The 23921-nt window shown below is 48.5% G+C and overlaps 12 protein-coding genes across 12 annotated transcripts; 6 read left to right on the plus strand and 6 right to left on the minus strand.

Moving 5' to 3' along the window:
* Positions 1-315: 315 nt before the first annotated feature.
* EDB91DRAFT_1053184 (hypoxia induced protein conserved region-domain-containing protein) lies at positions 316-846 on the plus strand (the record flags this gene model as incomplete). The annotated part of the gene is made up of 2 exons (XM_041313732.1): positions 316-424; positions 491-846. The coding sequence occupies 2 exons, from the start codon at positions 316-318 to the stop codon at positions 844-846; spliced, it is 465 nt and encodes a 154-aa protein (XP_041177332.1).
* A 112-nt stretch (positions 847-958) lies between these two features.
* On the minus strand, positions 959-1630 carry EDB91DRAFT_1132967 (uncharacterized protein). The gene is given in 3 exon segments (XM_041318713.1): positions 959-1199; positions 1219-1278; positions 1334-1630. 3 exon segments carry the CDS (start codon positions 1466-1468, stop codon positions 1122-1124), a joined length of 273 nt encoding a protein of 90 aa, XP_041177333.1. The 5' UTR covers positions 1469-1630; the 3' UTR covers positions 959-1121.
* Positions 1631-1748: 118 nt separating this feature from the next.
* Positions 1749-3512, minus strand: EDB91DRAFT_1132968 (uncharacterized protein). Its single transcript, XM_041318714.1, has one exon. The coding sequence runs from the start codon at positions 3468-3470 to the stop codon at positions 1887-1889; it is 1584 nt and encodes a 527-aa protein (XP_041177334.1). The 5' UTR covers positions 3471-3512; the 3' UTR covers positions 1749-1886.
* Positions 3513-3641: 129 nt separating this feature from the next.
* EDB91DRAFT_1053208 (uncharacterized protein) lies at positions 3642-4145 on the minus strand (the record flags this gene model as incomplete). The annotated part of the gene is made up of 2 exons (XM_041313733.1): positions 3642-3890; positions 3939-4145. Coding segments are annotated over 2 exons (456 nt in total), but the record flags the coding sequence as incomplete, so codon positions are not given.
* Positions 4146-5266: 1121 nt separating this feature from the next.
* Positions 5267-5530, minus strand: EDB91DRAFT_1053214 (uncharacterized protein; the record flags this gene model as incomplete). The annotated part of the gene is made up of 1 exon (XM_041313734.1): positions 5267-5530. The coding sequence occupies one exon, from the start codon at positions 5528-5530 to the stop codon at positions 5267-5269; it is 264 nt and encodes an 87-aa protein (XP_041177336.1).
* A 271-nt stretch (positions 5531-5801) lies between these two features.
* On the plus strand, positions 5802-7796 carry EDB91DRAFT_1329040 (serine palmitoyltransferase; the record flags this gene model as incomplete). Its single annotated transcript, XM_041325304.1, has 6 exons — positions 5802-6235; positions 6281-6554; positions 6610-6956; positions 7017-7124; positions 7177-7272; positions 7323-7796. Exons 1-6 carry the CDS (start codon positions 5981-5983, stop codon positions 7794-7796), a joined length of 1554 nt encoding a protein of 517 aa, XP_041177337.1. The 5' UTR covers positions 5802-5980.
* Positions 7797-7910: 114 nt separating this feature from the next.
* On the minus strand, positions 7911-10016 carry EDB91DRAFT_354454 (uncharacterized protein). The gene is made up of 10 exons (XM_041326983.1): positions 9985-10016; positions 9798-9909; positions 9607-9742; positions 9478-9556; positions 9356-9424; positions 8911-9299; positions 8825-8842; positions 8550-8768; positions 8360-8500; positions 7911-8310 (listed from the first exon to the last, which is right to left on the minus strand). The coding sequence occupies exons 2-10, from the start codon at positions 9827-9829 to the stop codon at positions 8026-8028; spliced, it is 1368 nt and encodes a 455-aa protein (XP_041177338.1). The 5' UTR covers positions 9830-9909; positions 9985-10016; the 3' UTR covers positions 7911-8025.
* Positions 10017-10484: 468 nt separating this feature from the next.
* EDB91DRAFT_1132993 (uncharacterized protein) lies at positions 10485-12082 on the plus strand. Its single transcript, XM_041318715.1, has 7 exons — positions 10485-10638; positions 10688-10956; positions 11059-11192; positions 11244-11374; positions 11452-11570; positions 11662-11881; positions 11955-12082. The coding sequence occupies exons 1-6, from the start codon at positions 10579-10581 to the stop codon at positions 11666-11668; spliced, it is 720 nt and encodes a 239-aa protein (XP_041177339.1). The 5' UTR covers positions 10485-10578; the 3' UTR covers positions 11669-11881; positions 11955-12082.
* Positions 11933-13821, minus strand: EDB91DRAFT_1336553 (uncharacterized protein). The gene is made up of 2 exons (XM_041325539.1): positions 13739-13821; positions 11933-13670 (listed from the first exon to the last, which is right to left on the minus strand). The coding sequence occupies exons 1-2, from the start codon at positions 13748-13750 to the stop codon at positions 12168-12170; spliced, it is 1515 nt and encodes a 504-aa protein (XP_041177340.1). The 5' UTR covers positions 13751-13821; the 3' UTR covers positions 11933-12167.
* Positions 13822-13861: 40 nt separating this feature from the next.
* EDB91DRAFT_1133000 (uncharacterized protein) lies at positions 13862-14879 on the plus strand. Its single transcript, XM_041318716.1, has 3 exons — positions 13862-13978; positions 14033-14174; positions 14225-14879. Exons 1-3 carry the CDS (start codon positions 13929-13931, stop codon positions 14738-14740), a joined length of 708 nt encoding a protein of 235 aa, XP_041177341.1. The 5' UTR covers positions 13862-13928; the 3' UTR covers positions 14741-14879.
* Positions 14880-15255: 376 nt separating this feature from the next.
* EDB91DRAFT_1133005 (uncharacterized protein) lies at positions 15256-16276 on the plus strand. Its single transcript, XM_041318717.1, has 4 exons — positions 15256-15481; positions 15537-15678; positions 15729-15813; positions 15887-16276. Exons 1-4 carry the CDS (start codon positions 15432-15434, stop codon positions 16231-16233), a joined length of 624 nt encoding a protein of 207 aa, XP_041177342.1. The 5' UTR covers positions 15256-15431; the 3' UTR covers positions 16234-16276.
* A 4159-nt stretch (positions 16277-20435) lies between these two features.
* EDB91DRAFT_1237336 (kinase-like protein) lies at positions 20436-23754 on the plus strand (the record flags this gene model as incomplete). Its single annotated transcript, XM_041321573.1, has 13 exons — positions 20436-20555; positions 20611-20748; positions 20924-20969; positions 21001-21117; positions 21167-21225; positions 21276-21415; positions 21466-21862; positions 21902-22006; positions 22110-22302; positions 22352-22819; positions 22867-23270; positions 23350-23509; positions 23561-23754. 13 exons carry the CDS (start codon positions 20436-20438, stop codon positions 23752-23754), a joined length of 2541 nt encoding a protein of 846 aa, XP_041177343.1.
* Positions 23755-23921: the final 167 nt, after the last annotated feature.

A 23921-nucleotide genomic window follows, 5' to 3' on the forward strand; every position in this document is an offset into this window, starting at 1 on the left:
TGTGGGGAGTGCCAAGCTCATTGTTGAGGAGGCCTTTCACTCCTCGCTGAAAGGTTATTCGATTGCACTGCCGACGACGACGTACAAATTTGAACATCTGATCTGAGGACCTGGGTACTATAGTACTAATTTACCGGTCTCGGAGACTAGTACTGGAGCTGGAATCCATGTGGTAAGTCGGTTTATTCGACGCCAAGGGTAGATTTCATACATGGAGTTTTGCAATGTCCTCAGAAGCCGCTTACATAACCATACCTCGAAGGACTGATCACATCGACTTGTGTTCGTCTCCCGGTACTTGACGGACCATTCGGGATGTCCACCTCTCCCGCTGCTGTTCCCACCACCCCGAGCCTTCACACGGGGGAGTCCTACCAGGAGAAGGCTTGGAGAAAATTCAGAGAACAACCATTAGTCCCTATTGGTTCGTATCAGAGCCGTGCTCTCTGATTGTGCACTTCCAAATTGACCGTCCGCGGTGTACCTGCAGGTACTCTTGTGACATGCAGTGCACTGATAATTGCAGTGGTGAAAATGAGACGCGGTGACTCCCAATCTTTGAACAACTGGCTACGTGTTCGCGTCATCGCTCAAGGTGCAACTATCGCCGCTGTTTGTGCAGGAACCTATGTAATGAGCTCGAATGCCGGTGATGAAACGAAACAGACGAGACAACTCGACGAGATACAGGCGCATAGGGAATCTCGTGCCGGCAGGGAGCGAAAGGAGTTTGAGGACCGCCTAAAAGATGCGGAAAAGCAGTGGAAAGAAACTCAAGAGGCTGTATCAGGGAGGGATTTGAACACGAATATTGCCAAGGGAAGTTTCGACCTCCAAAGCGGTTGACGGGCAAATGCCCCAAAGTTCTTCGTCACGGTCTGGCTTCAGGTTGGTGGAGGTATATTAAGTGGCCATGGAACGGATCTTCAAGCTCAAGTAATTCAGGAGGCGACAACAAACCTTCATGATACTATATGCATTCCGCAGATCATGGTACAATACACCGTGAATTGACACAAACCCTCCATGTCCATACCCAGGCGAACGCCATTCTAAGGCTGAGGCGGCAAATCTCTAGTATCTAATATGCTTTCATCATCCACAGTGCCTGATATCTTCGTTCACGTATCCCCTCGGGTACGCACGTCGCCCTGTTCTTCAACTGCCAGCCGCAAGCCGCCATACAACTGATTGACTAACTGCGCTGCGTCTCAATACTGCAAGCTCCTTCACAGCCTTATCATATGCTTGTGAAAGCTTAATGGGATCTTGTTCCGCCTAAGTCAATAACATCATGATCCTATCCATGTCGAATTACACGGTCAAAACGCACTTGCATCCCATTGAATGTGTCCTTCGTTCTCAAAACAAAATAGTGGCGGAAGTTGTACGAACTGAACGATTCCGCTGTCCGCAGAGTAGAGGCGTAGAGGGTTTGTATGGCCTTGCGAGAAGGTGAGGTCGCCATTGCTCTAAGACGATGGGATGGAGCTCTGAGAAAATGCGAAATCGAAGTCGTCGCAAAAACTAGTCACAGATGGATTGCCAACAGAAGGAAATCAATCGTTCCCTCGTACGCGCGAACAGTCAGCAACTTAGCAAGGTGATGACTTGTAAGGTAGACGTCATGCAAAACCGTCGAACCTCACATGATGTGACATGGACGTGACGCTGTGCAAAACATCTGATGCCGAACTGTGCCGAGCATGCCAATGAGCAGAGTAGAATAGGTATATTATGTGGTGCATGTGATAACTATGTAGCGTATACAGGAGGTAGCTAAGGTGTTCTAGATTGACTATATAGATGAAGATAATGTATATATATATATCCTGGTGTGTCCGCACATTCTTCCGCAATATTGCCCACAAAGACAGGTCGTCTCTTTACGAAGTCTTCTGGGTCTCAATCATATGACTTAGATCGTCGTACAAGCCCTGTACAGAGGATAGCGCAACGTCAAATAGACTATCTGCCTCACTATTCACAAGGATTGCTTGTCTGTCCTGCAATTTGGCCAAATATCGATGCACATCTTCGGCGAGATCTGTTAACTCCTCGCTGGAAACGCCATCATTCGAGCCTGTAAAATTCTGTCTCGTCACTGTCACGAGGGCTGGTAGCGTCTCGACAAAGTCGCGCAGCATGAGATAGCGTGTGTGCCTCCATGATTTTCTGACGATCATCCGCCACTTCTCCTTCGTAGGGCTGAAAGGAAGAACCCTGTCTGAGGGATCGATGCGCATGAAGATCCCAATAAGGTAGCATGCGAGAGTCCATGTCTCGCATTCCAAAACTTCGTCAAACAGAGAAATGCAACGCTCGAGATGGCCATCGCGGGTCAGACGTTGGCGCCATTCGTCGTGCTTTGCTAGGGCAAAGACGAGGCGGAAGTAGCAATGGTCTCGATCTGCGTTGAAAAAAGCATCGGGTCCGGTGTCGTGGATTGTCTGGTCGTGATTGGGACATACGGCAGTGAAAAGAGCGCAAGACAGGTCATCCAGGAGTTTTGCATTGTCATGGCTGTCGGTGATAGAAACTATTTCTCCTCGAGCGTCAGAAATGGCTTTAAGTGCAGCATGTCGGACTCGGGGAGGTCTGGTGGGGCCCATACAAAGGGTAAGCGCTTTGATGTACGATTGTTGCTTGGCAGAGCTTCCTAGTCCGCGCATGGCATTTAGCACGAGTAGGGCATCACCTTGCGTTGCTTCGTCTGGTTCGTCGTCCGCTTCATCCACTAGGTAATCGATAAGCCAGTCAAATTCTTCACAGCCGGGGACGAGCCCATTGCTGTGACGCCATCGCAGATCACCCTGCCAAATCAATTTTTCATTGTCCGGAAGTGAAAGACGATCGAATAATCCATGGACAACCATTGTTCTGAGAGCGGTGCGTACATCGGCCTTATGCTTCCGTCGAGCATCTTCCTCCTTTGTATTATTGAGCTGATGGCAGGCGAGGCGGCTATCCATGAACGCATCACGAAGAAAGCGACTCTTGCCTCCCCAATAATGCCATATGTTCAAAGATTTCAACAGAAGCACTCGATGGATTTTCACCGACTGGCTGCAAAGATGGGCCATGGCCTTGCCACACTTCACAAACAGTTCTTCACTGTCACGACACGCCGAGAAGTTATCACGTAATCGTGCGTATGCCGCAGAAGCATCAAGCTCCCGCGACCATTGCGTGAGAGGTATCATCGCAGCCGCAGCCTCGACGACTTCCGGGTTCGTTGATGTCTCCAGGATCCAGCGTATAGCGGACGATTTACTGAATATGTTATGAGTCAACGTTGATCTGACTTGAAGGCATCTTTTGCAGAGAGCACCAACTATCTCCGACCCTGGTGTCTGGAAAGGACTGTCTGCACGCCACACTGACACGAAGATAGTGACTGCATAGAAGAGCATGCCGAAAGCTGTGGTGCAGATAATGACACTGGATATCGTCGTTTGCTGGATCCACATGTTGGCGCTGAGAGACAAGCCAAAGAGAAGCAGCGAAATCTGGAGGAGCACAAGGAACACCTGCAAGACCGTCGGAAGGTGAAAACGCTCTAGCCCATCCAGTTTCATCTGCCGCTGTATGCAACGTTCCTCCAGAGACCCTCGTCCCCGACCTGCCTTGTATGAGTTGAGCCATTGCTTCCCCAACACAGCCCCAAACGCCGCCATGACACTAGTTGCGAGGCTAGCATAGCCAAGCGCCTGCATCCAGAGAGTCGAAGAGGAATAGCCCGTGGACGAGGAAAGATTACTGATGTCATGTGCAGCATTTGGGTCAGCAGTGATCTGGATCAGATGCAGCAAGAGGGTATTTGTAGTCTCCCCCGGGCTAGGCTGCATTCCGATGATGAAGGCAGAGTTGACGGCTGAGAATAGACCAGCCTGATTTGTCTGTTAGAATTACATTGACAAGTTTAGAACTGAACGCACAAAGGTCAATATAATTCCCATATCATCATTCGCCCTGGCGAGGAAATCATCGTCGTGCTCATTCGCAACTTTCTTGTACGTCGCCCAGAACTTTGAATCGACATCTTTGCCACGCTCTTCCACAATAGTAGACCCCCGAAGGATATCGAGAATCTGTTCCAGGGTACTTGACCTTCGACATAATATGGTCAGACATGAACTATCCATGTTGATTGGTTGATATTCACATATTCTTAGCAAGCTCTCCCTCGATGACTACGACAGGTTCTTCAATCACCGTATGCGGCTTGACCTCATCCCTGTGGATCCATGAGTGTTACACTTAACTCAATCTAGCTTGCCACTCACTCGCTGGTTGGAAGGCTAGTATCGACAGGTGAACATGGTCGTAATGACATGGTTTGGGTATTTTGGGCTGTGGCGGACATAGAGGTGGAAGGAGGGAGGGTATTAATTAATTCATGTTCCATCAGCCTACCACTACTTATGTAGGCCGGCCACATCAGTGGCGATTGCCAAGAGTTGGGTAAGAGCACACTTACGTATTTCTTAGAGATGTTGGTTAGTATTTCTAGACCATATCATCCGAGTTGACTCAAGCATAGGCTCCAGTGACCAGACTCGGGGATGGAAAGCATCCGCAGTAGGGTAGCAAGCTGCTGTTAAATCACTGAAGCGCAAGCTCGGGGCTCTACAACATGCGCCTCGGTGAAAAACCATTGTTCAGAAGCTAGAGAGACAGGACGGCAGTGAGGATTCAAACGCAGGGGATAGTGACAATTGTTGACAGTTTGACTTTTACCTTTTAGATCTCGTATTACTGTCTTGACGTTATCACCATCGACACCACATGTAACGCTTTAGTCTTGACAGCTTCTTGCTTCTTGCCCACACGAACTCTCTCCGCACATCGTTTCCCTGGTTCCTTACCTAATCTCACGGTCTGTCGTATATAGTTCGTGTCGCCCGCATAACACCTCAGTATTGTTCTACGTGACTTACTGAGGTGTGTGTCGCCTTTTGTAGTGGATGTGTCGTGTGCTGGCCACAAAGCGCCTGATCAACTAGAACGTGAGCTGGCAGCCGCCATTATTGATTAGACTCGTGACCAGTCCCGTTAACCCTATGAGGCATATAGACGCAGGAAGATAGTCCTTCCGATGCAGCGTCACAGTGGACCCAAGACATGTAGTTTGTTAATGTAAATTTTCGTGGCTTGACCTTGAGGCTGAGGCTTTCAGTCTCCTTCTAGCTTTTTCGTAATCGGAGCAATGCGACTGCTGGTGAGTGGGATTATCAAATGTTTTGCGCTTCTTCAATGGTCACAGTCAAGGGAGAGGTTTAAACGAACTGGACAAACCAGTACGATAAAGCGCTTGGGGCCGTAGTCTCGTTGGGCACAACACGCAATATTTGCGCTTACGAACGGAGACGCTGTAGAACCTGACGGTGTCAAACGCCTGCTGTACGCCAGGTACGAACTCGCCAATGAATACCCCGACAATCATGCATATCACTATGGCTGGTGTCAGCAAGCGGTCTAGTATGCTTAGCTTTTGAAAAACAGTTGTCAAAATAGGCGCAGATAGCATCTTATTGAAATTACTGGACCTTGGGGCGCCTCCAGGTCACGACACGGTGACGATGACGGGCTGCTGTCGGGGTGTGGTACGAGTGGTCGAACGCAAGATCGGAAGAGCTCGTAAGTTGGTCATTTGATTTCATCACCTCCTTGTCTTCGCTGTCCATGTCGATGTAGGTAAAAAGGGTACTTAGGAGTCTACTTATAAGGTAATTTTGAATATCGACTGCGTTACATCAACGTTTTATGGTAAAAGAGTCTTATCTTATGGAAAGCTGTTCACTTATTGAGCGCGGCTCAGCCTTGGTTGCAAGCTCTCCAGGACAGTTCAGGACTCATCATAATTCCCCGCTGGCAGCTTGCTGGCAACTAATGATTGGCTGGTGACTAAGTACTAGTGATTATATAAGTCTATCAACACTTGCTCACACGTCGGACCGTAACATCAACTTTCTTCACGATGGAAAGTTCGACCTCCGTAGCACTTGAGCCTCTGCTCTCATTCCTGACGTTCTCTTTGTCAAAACTGGAGTCTGGCTTTTATAGAATTCCAGGCTCAGCAGTCGTTGCACGATATGTCAAGTCTTCCCATCAAAACGATCCTGGACGAACAATTCTCGAGCTTATTCTCGTCGTTTTCGCCATAAGGACGCTACTACAGTCTAGGACACGCGCTGATAGGTCGGGCAAACATTTCATCAAGTTTTCTGAAAAGGTTGTTTGGTTAGCAGTTCTTCGTCCCTAACTGACATCTTTCCAGGAAATTGACGAACTAGTGGACGAGTGGGCACCGGAACCTCTTGTACAACCTCTCAGCGAGTGGGAACAGAAAGATCTTAGCTCAGTGCCCATCATTTCTGGCCCCAACGGCCCCAAACCAAAGCTTCTCGCAACTGGTAAAATCGTGACCAACCTCGCCAGCTTCAACTTTGCCGGACTAGCAGGCAATGAGAAGATCAAGGAGCGCGCTCTCGAAACGCTTCAGAAATATGGCCTCGGAAGCTGTGGACCCCCTGGATTTTACGGAACCATTGGTGAATGTGGCTGGTAGCGACGTACGGTTGGAGTCTAACCTGCAATATGTATTAGATGTCCATCTCGACCTTGAACGCGATATCGCCGAGTTCCTGGGGACAGAGGCTTCTATCCTCTACTCACAGGGCTTTTCAACCATTTCGTCCGTTATTCCCGCCTTTTGCAAACGCGGGGATATCATCGTCGCTGATCGTTCCGTGAACTTCGCAATCCAAAAAGGCATTCTCATATCCCGTTCAACTGTTCGCTGGTTCGATCACAATGATCTCAAGAGTCTCGAGGACACCCTTATTAGTGTGGAGAAGGAGAGGAAGAAACGCAAAGGTCCTCTTACGCGTAGATTCATCATTACTGAAGGTATATTTGAGCGCGACGGCGAAATGGTGGATCTTCCTCAACTGGTTTGTTGCTTATACATTCAAAGCTGTAAAGTGTCATGTTCACTCAATTTTGGTTCGCAGGTCGAGCTTAAGCTGAAGTACAAGTACCGCCTCATCCTAGATGAAAGCATTTCTTTCGGAACCATGGGCCGCACTGGTCGTGGTCTGACGGAGTTGTACAATGTTCCGGTAGGTTCGCTCCTCCTTCCAGTGAGGATATAGCTCACGTGAACATCCTCAGGCGTCGCAAATCGATATGCTCGTAGGCTCTGTTGCTAACGGTCTTTGTTCTGCGGGTGGCTTCTGCGCTGGTTCTGCTATCGTAGTGGATCACCAAGTAAGTATGAATCGCTCACACGGATGATCCTGTACTGATGCATCGAGCAGCGGATTAACGGTACCTCCTTTGTATTCTCGGCTTCTATGCCTGCTCTCCTGGCAACCTCTGGATCTGAGGCAATAACTTTTCTCCGGAACAACCCTGCCGTACTTCTCAACCTGCAAGATAACATCCGTGCCGTCCGCGCCGTGTTGGAGAAGACTGAAGGCATTACGTTACTCGGTCATCGTGCCAGCCCTATCATACACTTCTGCTTGCGAACTCAACAACAGTCGCTTTCTGCCACCCAGCCCACCTATGACCACGAAGCTGAAGAACGCATCCTGCAGGATATTGTTGACGATGCGGTTGCGAACGGCGTGATGCTAACGCGGGCGAAACACTTGCGTGGACAAGAGATGATTGAGTCCAGGCCCACTATACGCATCGCTGCCACTGCGGCGCTGACGAGGAAAGAGGTGGAAAAGGCAGCGGGCGTCGTCAAAGCGAGCATTACTCGCATTCTGAGCAAGAGGAGATAGGATCAGCCTGGGTCAATAGACCTCCGCGGATGTATGCCATATCTATGGATTTTATTCTGTTATTGCCTGCTCTTTGTAGTCGATCCGTACTATACCCACTGCCAGAGGCATATTATTATCCGACACCGCTACATAGAACTACACTGGCGCAAATTGATTAAGATGATAGCGTAAATAATGCGGGAAGCATACATGTGGCACATGCACATTAAATCCGTTGCCTTTGATATCAGCTGATGTTGATTGAACTGTCCTCTACAAGCCTGACACCTTCTTTCAAAGCATCATCTAGCTCCGTCAGCCATGCCCACTCCCAATTCTTGGTGATCGTGTCGCCGAGCTTGTGCAAAGGCACGTCCGTTTGAAACGCATACAATTGACCACAAAGCCTTGAGCGCGCGGCCACATCCGCTGAGAATGGCCTTCTCAACTTGTCGTAGATGGCGAGGGCCCTGGGTACCGTTTCTAAAGTCGTGGATTTATGGCCGAGAACGGTCGCAAGGAAGTAAGCATCCTATTAAATCAAATTAAATCAGCACGGCATAAATTGGGAGAACACTGACCTCGATACTCTGACCGGCACCAGAGCCTTGGAACGGCATCATTGCATGGGCAGCATCTCCTATGAGCGCGACCCGCCCGAAATTGGTGGACGGCAATGGTTTCACGGTGTGCACGGCCCAAAGTGTGCCTCTTTCTACACACTGCAGAAATTCTCAGTAGGGAGCAGTGACTCTGATACGAACGACAGACCTCGAGAAGGTGTTTTGCGTCGTCTTCGAAGTGTCTGAAAGGCTTGACGAACTGTTCAGCAGTGAGTTCGCCAACCCACTCGTTGTTTGCCTTCCCATCGAAAGACCGACGAGGAATTCCCGCATCAATTTCATAGGCCGTGTCAACGAGATCGCGTTGAAGCGTGAAACCTGCAAAGTTGACGTATTGCCCAAGAGAAATTGGGTATACAACCAGGCACTATAATGCATCGGCCTCAGCACAACGTACACGATGGATTAAAGAGTCTCACTCACAGCATCTTTTCCCATGTACTGTGAATGAAGGCGTCGCCAAGTTCGTGTCAATGGTGTGACATGTACTTAACTGGAATGACGCTTACTGTAGTAAACTCCCGCAGGCCACGGTGGTCAGGACAACGCGCGCGCAGTTTCTCTGCGGAAATTAGTGTCCGGTATGCAGTAACGCCACTCCAGACTGGGTTGATGCAAGAGAGCACAGATTGTTTTTCATCGGGATTCATGCCCTTGGACAATTCACGCAACATGCAGGACCGGACTGCGGATTTGATGCCGTCGGCACCAATTAAAACATCGCATGTCGCAGTGGATCCATCCGTAAATGTCAGCGTAATTGGTGTATTTCTTGAACGGCCTTTGAAGGGCTGAGTGTATGATTTCAGTCGCTTGGCGTTGTGCGTTGTGCAGGACGGTGAGACATGTGAGAGAAGCACGCCATGGAATTGGGCTCGATGAAAACGCATAAGATCGCCTGCTCCACCAGCCGTGGTCAGGGTGAGATGCAGAGGAATGCAGAGGAAAGTTGACCTTTCGTCATCAAGTCGAACAACTCAGTGCCGACGGCTTGATCGCCTTTACGGTGTTTAGCAGCTAAGACTGAAAATTCTCTCAGTGAATTTGAATGTCTATCGTATACGATTATCACTGACCATATTCTTCTGTCCGACATTCGTAACCGCAGCACTGAAGCAGTTGCTGCTCCAAGTCAGGCCCAAATTTTCGTAAGACCTGAATGATTGTCTGGGGTTAGTATATCTTTTAGTTTCCGAGATCTGTACCTTGAACGCCCTGGGCCAGATACCGACACCAGCACCAATCTCATAAAAGCTCTGAGCGGCTTCATATACGTCGACGATAATATCCGGGTACCGGGACAAAGCAACGGCTAATGTCAAACCGCCAACCCCCCCTCCGCTAGGGGAGTATTATAATGAGCATGACTACGACTAACAAGCTGAAGACAGCTCACCAGATAGCGATCCTGAATTTGGGGGTAGACATTGTATCTGGAGAACTGTGGTAGCAATTTCGAATTAGCTCCAAGGTGCCAATGTCTTATTATATATCATGCTGTTGTCCTGCTGGCTGATTCCGAGTAAGAAATTCAGGTGAGTCGAAACATACATATCCGGAGCTTAGGTAGGCTTGGTACTCACATTGTAACACGGAAAACGGGCTCGTGCCAGGGAAAGGAAGATTACTCTGTTGAGTATGTCCGATTGAATCGTGTCATCGGTGTGAAGCTTCACATTATGCCGATGAAATCGTGCATGGAAACCTCAACGGTAACACAAGGTTACTCAACTGTCCTGAAAGTGACAACCCTGCACTGAATAGGATGTTAGAAATGGGCGTCTGAAATTTATGACGAAAGCCCATTTACTTGTACTTACCTACAGTTTGGGCAGCGAGAGCGAGGCACACGGAAAAGAAGCACAGCATGAACCGAAAATTGTCCTGATTTAGAAAAGCAATATTAGAGACCGATGACGCCAAATCCAGTGTTCAAGTTGCGGGCTTGTGACAGCAAACCGCATTCTACCACATTCCAAGGTAAATACAGATTGGTTCACACCATGATCTGATTGACATCTTCATCCGAAAAGTTGATTCGGAAGTGACGGGAGGTGGCGCCATCGGAAATCGCACCGTTAATCATGACATTCACATACGTGATCGGTGGGTCACAATCATGATCCTTGGAGCCTGGTGAAGGAAAAACAGGTTCATGTACTATCTATGCAGAACACATGGAGGAGGATGAGACGACGCCAAAATCACTACCGCCTTGGGTTGAGCTGGAATATGCGGCACGTGGACCCTCAACGCAATTTTCTCGAGGACTGAAGGTTGTTCTAGCACATGATCATGTTGGCTGGCATCAATGGTCGAGTTGAGTTTACGCATCTATCGCACAACTCTGGTTTATCGCTCGATGCCCGGTTGTCCTCCATCAATGAACCCGCTGCCTCACACGAAGTCCATACGAAGTCAGTCTTGGAGTTGTTGGAGCAAAAATATATTTCAATTACAAGGGTATGTCTTCTTGACCCAAAAGCCCAAACAGCGCTCGCCCCAGAAGATGGCAACATTTTCGACTTATTTCTTGTTTGGGGTGAGATCAGTATCCACTGACACCTCAGGCTCACTGATAAGCTTCACTTCTGGGCGTAAGGGTATACTAGGTGAGCACATCCTCCTTGCTTATCAGATTATTCTGGAAATTTCACACCAGGTGATGATCCCCCTCGGGACAGAACATCAGAGCTCCGCCAACTTGGATTCCCTACGCGTCATCTGGGTCCAACGCAGATGACAACAGATACCGCGCTCGGAGTAACAAAGCGGGTTGTCGATGACAAAGGTGATTCTCGCAGTTTTTTTTCGCAGTGGAACCGTCTCGATATGTTTATAGTGCAGCTGAATGCGATACCATACATTGTGCGTCACACCGAAATTCGCGGGCATAACGAGCATAGCCTATCTTGTTTTAGGACTTTCCAACTATCACATTCAATGCTAAAGAAAGCGTTGAAATGCCTTTTCGTCAGTGAGACCGCTGAATTGCGTTACGTCAGGACTAACCGCATCTTGAACCCGCTGCCATCGTGGAATTGCAATAGGGTATATTGTCAACGGCAAGGAACCCATTTTACCCCCCGGGATGCGGGAACTTCTGCACGAAGATCTTAACAAAAGTTTTGACTTCTAAAATCATTACACAGACATTGCCGTTATGCATGTTAGTCCTTTTACATTTCCCCCTTTCCAACGGTTTTACGCCCTCATACATCATCATTTCGTCTTCAGTATGGCTGATTGGCAAATTTCAGGTCGTAATATGGAAATTAAATCTATGTATTTTGGCACAGAACGAGTGACGCTTCAAACGGGTTACCAAACTAACGAAGAATATTTGGTGAGGAAAAGGACGGAGCAAAGAGACTTTATAACTCAGCGCAGATAAAAATCAGCATCGTACCTGTCTAAATGACTTCTTTCACCGCGAGAGATGTATTAAAAAGTACCTGACAGTACACCGTGGGTTGATAAGTAAGTGTGATTATCGTCATTCCGCCCAGTGGGTGGAGGTTAGGCGGGACAACGAACTTGTAACTGCCTCCAGGTCCCAGGACATCCAGTGCGTTCTCCGGATGCGACCGAAGCACACCATGAGCATTCTTGGTACTCTCGCTCACCTTTTGCGGACTGTTAAATCAGTCAAATGGAAAGAGAGCGAATATTTATATCAACCGTATTCAAGCGTTATATACTTAGAGAATTGGTCATTCAAGCTACTATCCCCAGCATCCTGGAACGGGTGGACTCCACGACTATTTCAAATGTCAGTGTCACTATCTCCAGGGCCCTCGAACTGACTGTCCAACACTTCCTCATCCCAGTGAAACGACTGAAGATTCTCTTCAAACCACCTCCTGTCCTTCTTGGATAACACCGGTCCACCCTCGACTGATATCAATGTAATGGGCGCCACAATTGGAAATGTCCAATTAAGAGTTTCTTGATCGTGGGTCCAGAAAAGGCATCTGCGTGCTATCTTTCTTCGCTTTAGCACCATAGTCTTGAGCAGTCCTGGAGAAAAGTTCATGCAGTTGACAATGTATAACTCTTTCGCCGCCTTGCACGCGAAGGATTGGTCGTGTAGTCCTCCGTCCATCATGTCTCGCAGGAAATCATCATGGAAACATGCACAATTGACAAGCGAGAGTGTGCGTCCGCGCCAATGTGTAAGAGGAACCATCAGGTCTTGATCGGCTGAGAGATCGTGAAAGGCGACGCGGTAAGAGATTAGGGAGAAACGGCAAGCGTTAATAGCGCAACGAGAAATGCGAGTTGCAACTGGGCCACTGTCGACAAAGCCGATGATTTCTGAGAACACGTCGCCGGATAGGTCCTCCAGATTCATAGATACCAGATCTAAGATAATATCATTCAATGCAGTCCAAGGACGCACTCTGGAGAAGTGCAAGTCCTTCAGTTCCAAGCATTCGACGGAAGGGGATTCCCCAATTGCCCTTAACAGCTTGTACAGATCTATGCCCCGCTTTGATATATGGCGATAGCGGGAAATTGAAAGCGAGTGTAAGTTGGATAGACGTTTGAGCCAGTTGTTACGGTCTACACAGACATCGAAGAAATTGCGGGCGTCTAGATAAAGGTGGCGAAGATCGGGTGCATCAAAGCTCCAATGCACAAGCTTCAGAGGCGGGGATCCACCATCGTCCACTTTACATTTGAGCTTCAACGTCTGCAGGTGGGGAGCCTTTTTCTGATGAAAATGGTGGAGTATGGACGGCAATGATGAGCTGTACATCACGTTGAAGCGGATGCTTCTACATCGCTCAATGTGCCTAACGAGCTCGCGGGTTGCCTTGAGGACATTTGACTTCTCCTTCTTGTCATCTCCTTCGAATTCATCGCGATGTCTGGTGATGATGACATCCAGATGAAGATTCCTTGACCACTTGAAATAACGTCGAATATCTCGACTTTGGGTACGTTGAGAGTCAACTCTAATGACCACACGAGTCCAGAACTCTGGAACAAGTGACAATACCGAACGCCACATCGAACATACTGCGGCCGGGGCATAGGGGAACAACGAGGAAAGAGGATTGTCTAATCCCCACGTCTCTCCACTGTGAGTGAGACGACGAGACGACCGATAAAGATGCGTAAATATTGCCAGCAAGAGCTCTATGGGCAATGCGCCTATAAAATTTTGCGTGGCGGAAGAGGCTTGGGTGGAGTGGTAAATGGCGAACAGGGACTCATCAGGACAACAGCCTTCATCACTTGAATTCGACGGATCAAAGAGCACCTGCCAAACGTCGACGTTCAATGTTCAACCCCCACATGCGAGAGAGCGATGCTAAACAATAAACTCACCGGGCTGACCATGGCAAAGCAATCGCAGCTGCAATCACCAGCACCAAGCAATCATTCAAGTTGCAGGCTGCGGGGAAGTTGCTACGCGGATACTGATGCCGACGTTACGTCATCGGGGGGAAATCCTCACAAACGTCAGTTCACTTCAGAGGTTTCACTTTGAGCACCCTCAGCATCTGCACGCGAAATAATGGATGACTACCCAACTGAGTTCAACGGTCAGCTTGGGGCGATGGACGGGTAAGTTTCTGGTCGAAAGACGGCGTGTCTTGATCTATGTTAAATACCTCATAGGCCTCATTCTCAGGAATGCGTCTCCGAGTTGCATGATGTTGCCGAAACGCTGAAACAACGACTATTGGAGGCCAGAAATTATGCTGAAGAGGAGTTGAGAATGAAAGCACTTGACAAGTTATTAAACCAGGTCTTACTCGGCGTGAGTTCTTGAGGGTTTCTTCCGGAACGCACCTGAATCTTGGCACTAAGGCCGGTGCTACCGCATACATAAATAAATTCGCTACCTCGCAGCCCGTATTTCGCTTATACCCCAGCCATACAACCCTTGTGGCCGGGGTCAACGACGTCTTCCGCACCATCAGCAACGGCACGTTCACGAGTGGAACATTTCTTTCAGTCTTCGCAGCGCCTTCATTCCCATTTTTGGTTTTACAAGGCGTGATAGACGCGTGTCTCTCCGTCCCCCCTTTCGTTGTCGCTGCCGCTATCTTCGGGAAGTGGGCTCTAGGTCACTTCGCCATGAGTGCGAACGAGGACCGCGGTGCGCAAGTGAGGCCTTTGCGCAGCTGGCCTAAACATGTGCAAGCTCGTATCTTGTCGTGGTTATTTGCGTTGCATACTATACTCGCTCTGTCCCAAATCCTCTACTGCATATGTTGGCTCGCGCCACGGCATCCACTCGTGGTAACTTGTGCCGTTATGGTTTTTTTTCTTGGTGGCTGGACCTTATATGTTGTATGCATAACAAACAGCAGAAACTCATGACATTCTACCTTTTATTGCATGGTAACTTATCACTAATTATATCACTTAGAACAGGCTGTGCTTCCTCTTTCTGCGAGGAACTCTATGAAACAAGACCGTCCATCAATCTTACCATTCAAGGATGAGCTACCCGCGCTCGTAAGTACCAGAAACGCAAAATGCAAGACCAACACGAAGACCCACCGTAATTCGTCTAAAGGATATTTCCCTTGTGTGTGCAGTGACACATGCAATGGAGAAGACTTTGTTTATGGGTTTGGGATGCTAAATTGGCCGCTGTTGAGATGGTTCTGTGGGGTGTTTTATCACCAACCGTCTCGAGGAACTTCCAAGCCCTGCTGAACCTAAGATACGCTAAATCGTCAAACTGGAGACCCTGAAATCGGTGTGCTTGCTTGATATTACTAGCCAGTGGCTACCTATGTCTATCCAATGCGTACGGCGATTGCTCTAATAAGCCGGAAATACGCACGACGACTAGTCAAGATGACAACGAACATAAGTACGCCTTTGCTGCAAAGTCGCGTCCTGTGACTTTGAATTGGGGAGGTGCAGTTGCCTTTTCGAACAAGCAAAATTACCTTTCGTGACACTTCGTGTCAGCTGTCACGAAAGCGCCCTGTGACAAATATAAGGTATCATCAAGAGGTTCTACCTCGACCCCTCTCACTAGTAGTAGGGCAGCGAACTAATGGCCGCCTACCCAACTCAGCTCGACGGTCAGCTTGGAGCGGCGGACGGGTAGGTTTCTTGGTCGAACAACGACGTGTCTTGCTCTCAGTTAATTGCCTCCTAGGTTGGGCCATTCCCAGAATCATGTCCTCGAGTTGCATGACGTTGCCGCCGAGACGCAACGGTCACGAGAGGCGGAATCTTGCGCTCAAGAGGAGCGTAGAATGCGAACTATCGACAGGTCATTGAACCTGCTCTTACCCTCCGTTAGTTCTCGAATTGTCCTTCCACAATGCAACTAAAATTTGTCACTTAGGCGGTTGCTGTCACATTCATAAACAAGTTCGCCACCACCCAGGCCGGCTCCCGTCTATACCCCAGACACACAACCCTTGTAGCTGGTCTCAATGACGTCTTCCACTATCATTAGCAATGGCACGTTCACACGCGATACGTTCATTTCGGTCTTCGCAGCGCCTTCATTCACGTTTTTAGCGTTACAAGGAGTGATGGACGCGTGTTTCTTCATTCCCCCTTTCATTGTCACTGCCGTCATCTTCGGGAAATGGGCTCTAGGTACGGGTGAGGGCAACAATGTACAAGTGAGACGGCGAAGATTGCATAACTGGCCTCAGCATGTACGGGCCCGCGTCTTGTCGTGGTTAGATATGTTATTCATTTTCTTTGGTCTATCTCAGGCCGTTCAATCCACATGTTGGCTCTTTGGGCGGGAACCGCTCCTTGCAACTTCTATCTTAGTTCCGGGACTTGTCTTGGTGGTTGCGATTAACCTGTATTTCAAAATGCTGTTCATGTTATAATTGTTATCATTAATTTTTAATTTGGCGAACAGAATTTGCGAGGAGGCTCTCTACAATGAACGATCTGTCTTCCCTTGATTGGTCGGTGAGCACCAGGAACGTGCCCCTTAGAAGGCAGCACTATACGATCATCATGATAGGCGTGTATCCCATCGTCAGGGTCTGCCTTCGAGTACCAGGAAGTCACATCCCAGTGCTTCAACTTGAAGTAAGTACTAGGTAACAAGACATCCCCTCTTTCTTTCAAAGTCAAACCGAGACCACTTGATGAAATTGTACAGCTGCTCGATAGCTTGACTCCAAGTTGTCCACAGCACATCCAGATCCATGGTGAGCATCCCGTCCTTTCTCAATTATTTTTAGCTGAGCAAGCCAATAGAAAACCGGATCTGTACAATCCGCTAGCTCGCTCTGACACCACAGGACTTCTCAACCTCCAGGCTCCTCACCAAACAAAGTAGACATCATCCCACTTCCTGATCCCCCCCAAAAAAAAAACTTCGCCTCCACCACCACCAAAGCCCACCCCCCAATGTCGAGCATCCACCAATCCAGGCTTTACGCGTCGTGTCACCCATCAACCATACTACACTGATGTGGAGGCAGAAACACATTTGAAGATGTACTACCACGCCGGTGAGTCATGTGGTTAAATCCAAGACGCAAGCTACTCATAACTCACGCATACAGGCCTATGGCAGGCTGAGCAGTCACTGGTACGCTTGCACGCATAAGGACAGTGGTCAGTGTCAGTGTCGCTGGCAGATATTGATGTTGTCAAAGCAGCAACAATGACGAGTACAAAAGAGAATCGCATTGTTCGCGAGGATGTGATATGGGATCAAATAAATCTGAAGGGCACAGTAGGAAGACGCCTTTCTTTTATGTGCTGAATATTGTTCTTCCGACAGCGATGGACTAAGGAAGAACCTATTCAGCTAAAATTCCTTCTCGAACAGATGACTCTATCTGCGATGTCGGCGGATTGCCACCGCTCTAGGTCAGCTTAGCAACTTACTTCTCATTCTACGGCAAGTGATGTTGTTGGCAGAACCGGTTGTGCCTGGCAATGCATATGGCAGAGCTCAGGTACAGGGGGCGCGGCGGAACCTGGCAGAACTCCAAACTCATGTAACCTAAATATGACTGGATAGTTGTTTTGAGCTCAATAGCGCAGCACGAGCACGAAAACTGACAGTCTCGGAAGAAATGTAGTCCATGGTGGAGCCTAGGGCGCCCCATCCCGTCACTGATTGAGGACAATTTTGAGTGTCTGGAACGAATTTCAAACAGCTCAAATCGCTAATTCGCTAATATTCCCTTCCGAGTCCGTCAGGGATGACGGGTATTTCCACCAGTTCATTAATGTAATCCGTCCGTCCTATCACGTCCCATCTCGTTACTCGTTATCACATCAATGACATCATCTGCTACAGCGAAGCTGTCTAGCAAGAGGAGATAAAGCGACTCAAGGAACGGAATTGTCTTACCCATCTCCTTCAAGTTGATAGATGGGAGGATTTGCTATGGAGGAGGGTTCAGGTTGAGGTTAGCATCCTCCTGTAGTTATCGCACTAGAGAACATGACAGGACGGAGGGACACCACCCATAATTTGGTTGCTGTGTCTCAGAAAGCCATGAATCGCATGGAAGTCAGGGATGGGAAGAATTTCATTGCTGTCACTACAGACAATCCAACAGTATAAACATTGCAACATTTGCCTACTAACATCGTGATTGAACACAATATTACGCTATGACTACAATACTTGAGAAAGGGCTGAGCTCCGCCGGCAGGAACCTTGTTCACCAGTCTTAGTATAAAATAGTAATCGCTGAACGACTCGGAATTTCCAATATCTAGAGCAGGCAGAATCCCTTAAGCTTTGTTCTTGTAGGTCGCACATGATATCTACAAGAGAAGCCTACAATAATAGAAGCTCGACGGACGAAAGACTATAGTAGTCGACGTATTGAACAAACACACCAGTTCTGACTACCCAACACGGTTGGTCTTGATGGGGCTGCGAGAACCACTTACAAAATGGATTTGCACGGAAGGAAATTCAGGCGATGAACTGTTAGATCTACTGCCGACATTTTCGTCGCCTCTCGGGATTCCGTGCGCACAAACATTTTCTAGAGCATCAAAATTCGACGTCTCGTACAGCAAACAGCGTGTGGCCGGATAATTAAATGTGTTGGACAGCAACTTGTGCCATTTTTGAGATTGTCGACCACGTGGATACTACTAGAGAGCAGAAGAGATCTCACCTAAACCAGAGGCACTTGTTGTTTGAGATACTGAATGGTGTTCGTGTTTTTCTGCGAGCCCTAAGCGGGTTAGTCTCCCGTAGATACGAGGGAGATACTCGTTCATTCGAGCCAGCGTCAGACGATTTGAAGGTAGATACGATCGCCTTCAGCATCATCCTACGGTATGTGGGTATTTCAAAGTTCAGCCCCTGTATGCGGCAGCAGGTAAATTATCATCGTTTCGTAAAGTGGTTCCATACATACATCGGTGATGGAACAAGTGAGATTTTCCGGGCATGTAAATAGCCTCACACAATGTGTTTCTCCTTCGTCCTCGCCGACGTTGCTGCTTTAACTGTATCCATGCCAGTAAATGCAGCACATGTCAAGGGGTGCTGCACCCTTGCCAATCGTCTAGAAAACATTGCAGTCGAGATGAATCCCCCGAAGTGTGAGTATGAGCAATCTGCATTGAATCCATGATTTTTGACTCACCAGCCTGGTAGGTTCCATTCGTAAATGGTTGTCGATGTCGATAAGTCAAGTGTGAGTGGCGAGTCGCAGAAGTGAGACATGTTTCTGCTTTCGAATTGCTGCAGTGTGGTTGATGCACCATACATCAAGTAGTCCGTTGCTGAGTTGATCAAGGTGCTTGCTTCCGGGTAACGCTTGAGTAATTGAGACCTTGGAATAGAGGAATACTCAATATGATATCGACTTGGAAAATACTGAAGTAATGACTACGTATTGGTCTTTTTGTGAGCTTAAACACCAAAAGCCTCATGGGTTGACATAATCTGCAATCACTCGTTGAACGGCGACCTTCCTGCTCGAACAGTACTATGAGCTCTCGAAGTCACAAGCAGTTCACAGTGGTGGTTCGACTAGAATCGAGTCACAGATCCTGAGATAGGAATGTTCGTGACCATCACATTACCGCTTGCGCCGATGCAGGGGGAAAGAAGACTTTGGTGCTAACGAAGTTCTACACACCAGTGTAACACGTTCGCGAGGACAAACAAATAATCGAAAACTCACTCCTTGAACGTATATGTTGCACTATCTAGGCCTGGAACATGGCAAAGATCACATTTGTGTACCAAGTTCGCGATTGTCAAAATCATGTCTGCACCGCCACAATTATGCCTCTGGGTGACCTTGATAAACAATATCAATTTTGTTGCATGCTGGCTTAAGCTTGGCTACTACTGATAGGTAGATAGATAAGTACCTCTCCACATAGACTCTACACTAAACTTCGAGTAATGAAATACGATGCGACGAACTGGTAGCTCTAAGTCCCTTTTCCATTGATTGCTCCAGGTCAAAATTCGCTTCTCAGAAATGCGTACCGCAGTCAACAGATAGCAACGAACACATACCAACTTGCTGGCCTGGAGCTTCACTCCAAGCCTATCGGGGGATCGGTACCCCGATAGCTACCGCCCTGTCCGCACTATAATACATTCAGCGCTTCTGAAGGGCAGTCTTCCATTGGAAGCCCTGGATGTACGATAGTTCGGCCAAGTAAAACGACTACAGTGGCACTACACGACACCGAATAGCGAAAACGAAGTCGCATAATTAGGAAAGCAAGTCGCGTGAAACAGCTTTTGGCGACCGGATTTCCTGATTATGCTGCTAATAGTGCTAGCTAGGTAGACTCCTCATAGGTAGTACTACGTGGTTCATGCGGCAGCAGAACTAGCAGGCCAAGAGGTGGACAGCGCGAGCTTAGTCAGAATGGTGGTTCTTCTCAGCTTTCCTAATTTGGGCGAAGTAAGCAGGCAGGTTGCGGCACAACCGGCACTCCCTAAGTGCTCTCCCCTACAGCTTACCTTCCTTCTCGATTGCTAGTTCTTTCATAATACACTGACGGCGCTCAGCGCCTCTGCTCTTGCGGGCTACCGCTATACCTCTCTTGTGGAAACCACCAACCTCTTATCATGGCTTCAGATAAATCCACCCCGAGAAGGACAGTCGAAGACGATGAAGCACGTCCGTACATCATAGTCAGCGATATCGGACAGGGAAGCTTTGCAACTGTATACAAAGGATACCATGAAGTGTGTTCCAATTTCTCTGTCCGTCTGACTCTTTGTAACAACGTGGCGCTTGCAGGAAACTCACCACCAGGTCGCAATCAAGTCTGTGCGGCGGGATATACTTACTGCAAAGTTGTTCGATAACCTGCAAAGTGAAATCGAGATCTTGAAGTCATTATCTCATCGTCATATTACGAAGTTGATTGACATTGTTGTGAGTGCCCCTTCTCTATCTAAGCCTAGCCATACTCTATGCTGCGTTCTGCGAAGCAGCAGGGCTACCTGTAGTCATTTCCCGTAGTCTATCTCTCTTCCTCCAAGCGCATATTATGAATGGCTCACTTGTTATCACATTATTTTGCCTGTTTCTCTAATCACCTTTTCTTTAGCGCGCCGAACGCAACATATACCTTATCATGGAGTACTGTGCCGGCGGTGACTTGAACGAATTACATAAAGAAACGAGGTCGCGTCGAGGGTCTTGAGTACGCGCCCTCACCGGGTGCTGCTCTCCAATATTACCCTCACCCAAGAATGGGCGGTCTAGATGAGATCGTCGTGCGAAGTTTCCTGCGTCAGCTTGGTAAGAGATCGTAATTTCCCTACTTTGCATTGGTCTTATTTTTGTGCAGCACGCGCTTTGAAATTCCTTCGACAACGAAACCTTATCCACAGGGATATCAAGCCCCAGGTATGTTCGTCCACAGAAATACGAGGCGTCTAATATCTCCTTGTGCATAGAATCTGCTCTTGAATCCTGCATCGCCAGAGGAACTTGCGAAGGGTCATCCTTTGGGCGTACCCATACTCAAGGTCGCCGATTTCGGGTTCGCACGCATCCTCCCGAATGCTACGATGGCAGAGACTTTGTGTGGTTCTCCGTACGTGCTCCTGCCACTCTGACGTGCTCAACTTGAACATTATAACGCAGTCTTTATATGGCTCCCGAGATATTGCGATATGAGAAATACGACGCGAAAGCTGACCTATGGAGTGTTGGCGCAGTGCTGTACGAGATGTGTGTTGGAAAACCACCATTCCGGGCCAAAAACCACATCGAACTCTTGAAGAAGATCGAACAGTCCAAAGGTGTCCAATTCCCAGATGAGAATCCTGCCCGTGCTCCTTCTAATCCCTCTATTCCGCCTACAATAAAGACAGAAGAGCCTACGCTCGTTGCTGCTGACATTAAGGACTTAATCCGTATCTTGCTCAGGCGGCAGCCTGCTGAGCGCGCCAGCTTTGAGGAGTTCTTCAAGAGCAAAGCACTCGCAAAGTCCAAGTTTCCTCGTCCTGCACCCGAACTGCCGTCGCAAACTGCGGCCCAAGTAGAGGAAGAAGAAGTCGATGAAATCCCCCCTGGACAGATTCCTGAACATCATAGAATAATTCCACCAGAAGTGCTTGATCCAAAGGCCATGATCCCGCCCAGTAAGTTCCATTTTCGAAGAAGAGACGCTACAACGGAGGATGTGTCTACCAGCCCTCCTCCCACAAGGTACGGGTCCTTGACATCGTCCTGGATATCTTGATGGTCTAAAATTAAGCATCAGCACATCACCTGGGAGACCACAGACGACGACTACGAACAGCGATCGAATACGAACAAGTTTTAATCCACCTGTCTCTGAAAAGGAAAAGGCAGGCCCAAAGCTCCTTGCAGTTGAAGGTTCCATCATTCCAGGAGAGTCAGAGGAGGATGGACTCATCCGCAAGGAGTACGTTCTTATCGACCAGCGTGCGGTCGAATTCACTCGCGCAGTTGATGGTGGGCTATGTTCACTGCCGTCGCTTTATAAGCTGACCTATCCACTCAGAATTAGACAGTGCACGGCGACCACTGCGTGACCGGCGTGTTCCCTTGTCACCTCTCGCCGGCGAAGCGAACCCACCCGATCACACAGCATCACCTCAGTTAGGTTCGTTGCTATCTGCACCAATACCTACATTTCCACCACCTCCCCACCCCCTCGCCCCTCCACTGTCATCATCTCCCACGCGTGTCGCTACCAACGCTCTAAGTCGTGCGCTTTCTCTCGCCTCCCGTAAGCTATTTGGTACATCGACACCGAAATCACCTGCTTCTCCCGGCTCCAATTACTACCGGACCTCCTCGTCCCCTCGACGTCCACAACTCATTCTCCGGACTCCGTCTGAAAGAGAGAAGGAATTGGACCCTATGGAAGACGAGCTTCTTGCGGATTTGGAAGAACTTGCGCAAAAGACAGATTTCCTCACGCATTGGGCTGATGAGATGTATGAGTATGTCAAGGCTGTACCTCAAAGTATGTATCCCCTTACCCCTATGTATGCCAAGCTGACCCTTTTGTAGAGCCACTACCTGATCCAGCGAAGTTTATACGACGTGAAGGCGAGCCTGAAAGACATGCCCAGCGCCGGCGAAACGCGGACCAAGAAGCCGAATACAATGCTGTGACATGCGTTGCCGTCTACATGCTCCTCATGTCTTTCTCGCAGAAAGGGATCGACAAGCTGCGGCACTTCCAAGAACACCTACGAATGCGTCACCCTGATGGTGAGTTCGAGGTGAGCGAAGGGTTCGATGATGGTACGTTCTATTTCCGTATTCGGAACGTAGACCAGTGCTTATATGGTATGAATGAAGCTCTATCGTGGTTCAAGGAACACTTTATCAAATGTAGTGAACGGGCTGCGCTGGTGAAGACGTGGCTTCCAGTGCAATATGATGGCCCTAAGATATACCTCGATCAGCTGGTCTACTGATCGTGCCCTGCTTCTCGTACGCACCTTCCCTTCATGTTCTGGAATGTCGGTGTTTATATCACATGTTTAGAGCCGCACCGCAGCCCGGAAGGAGCTTCTCGATCAAGCAACAGCCCCAGATGAATGCGAGAAGCTATACGAAGAATCGCTTTGGTGCCTGTACACACTCCAAGATGACCTACAGAGCGAAAATCCTTTTATGGAAGAGGACCGTGCCACAATTGCTACCTGTGAGGCCTTTCTTTGTGATGTGTAGCAACTCCAGACTGATAAAATGTCAGGGATCACTCGCACGAAGCTCCGTCTCATTCGGTGTCGTGCGCGCATGGGCATGAACGACAAAGATCGGTTACGAGATGCGCTTGCCGATCAGAATCTCGTGGATGCTCGATACCCCCCACCATGGGACCCACAAGCGGTGCAGCAGGTGCAACAGCAGCAGCTCCAACAAGACGCCGCTGTGTCACGGTCATAGGGTCACGTCGTAAACTGGTTGTACTAGTGTCGTCTAGATCTCTTTTGGTTCTTTGCTGGGATTTTTTATACCATGCTCTTATGTTATTGATGCATCACCCACACGAACATCTTTTACACCGCTGTATTTTAATGGTATTTTATGTATTGCATGCGATTACCCAACTA

This window comes from Suillus paluster, assembly GCF_016628075.1.
Source record: "Suillus paluster strain FC165 chromosome Unknown EDB91scaffold_25, whole genome shotgun sequence".
NCBI classification, from domain to species: Eukaryota; Fungi; Basidiomycota; class Agaricomycetes; order Boletales; family Suillaceae; genus Suillus; species Suillus paluster.

Bases quoted from the DNA above. Each gene is read 5' to 3' on its own strand.
- EDB91DRAFT_1132967 (XM_041318713.1), bottom strand. From the start codon at position 1,468: ATGGCGACCTCACCTTCTCGCAAGGCCATACAAACCCTCTACGCCTCT. The intron at 1,279-1,333 runs GTGCGTTTTGAC...TTATTGACTTAG, and splicing joins ACACATTCAATGGGATGCAA to GCGGAACAAGATCCCATTAA.
- EDB91DRAFT_354454 (XM_041326983.1), bottom strand. From the start codon at position 9,829: ATGTCTACCCCCAAATTCAGGATCGCTATCTG. The intron at 9,743-9,797 runs GTGAGCTGTCTT...ATACTCCCCTAG, and splicing joins AAATTCAGGATCGCTATCTG to CGGAGGGGGGGTTGGCGGTT. The intron at 9,557-9,606 runs GTACAGATCTCG...ACAATCATTCAG, and splicing joins TCTGGCCCAGGGCGTTCAAG to GTCTTACGAAAATTTGGGCC.
- EDB91DRAFT_1133005 (XM_041318717.1), top strand. From the start codon at position 15,432: ATGGCCGCCTACCCAACTCAGCTCGACGGTCAGCTTGGAGCGGCGGAC. The intron at 15,482-15,536 runs GTAGGTTTCTTG...ATTGCCTCCTAG, and splicing joins CAGCTTGGAGCGGCGGACGG to GTTGGGCCATTCCCAGAATC. The intron at 15,679-15,728 runs GTTAGTTCTCGA...TTTGTCACTTAG, and splicing joins TGAACCTGCTCTTACCCTCC to GCGGTTGCTGTCACATTCAT.
- EDB91DRAFT_1132993 (XM_041318715.1), top strand. From the start codon at position 10,579: ATGGAGGAGGATGAGACGACGCCAAAATCACTACCGCCTTGGGTTGAG. The intron at 10,639-10,687 runs GCACGTGGACCC...AGGTTGTTCTAG, and splicing joins GGGTTGAGCTGGAATATGCG to CACATGATCATGTTGGCTGG. The intron at 10,957-11,058 runs CCACTGACACCT...TGGAAATTTCAC, and splicing joins GTTTGGGGTGAGATCAGTAT to ACCAGGTGATGATCCCCCTC.
- EDB91DRAFT_1132968 (XM_041318714.1), bottom strand. From the start codon at position 3,470: ATGTGGATCCAGCAAACGACGATATCCAGTGTCATTATCTGCACCACA.
- EDB91DRAFT_1133000 (XM_041318716.1), top strand. From the start codon at position 13,929: ATGGATGACTACCCAACTGAGTTCAACGGTCAGCTTGGGGCGATGGAC. The intron at 13,979-14,032 runs GTAAGTTTCTGG...AATACCTCATAG, and splicing joins CAGCTTGGGGCGATGGACGG to GCCTCATTCTCAGGAATGCG. The intron at 14,175-14,224 runs GTGAGTTCTTGA...CTTGGCACTAAG, and splicing joins TAAACCAGGTCTTACTCGGC to GCCGGTGCTACCGCATACAT.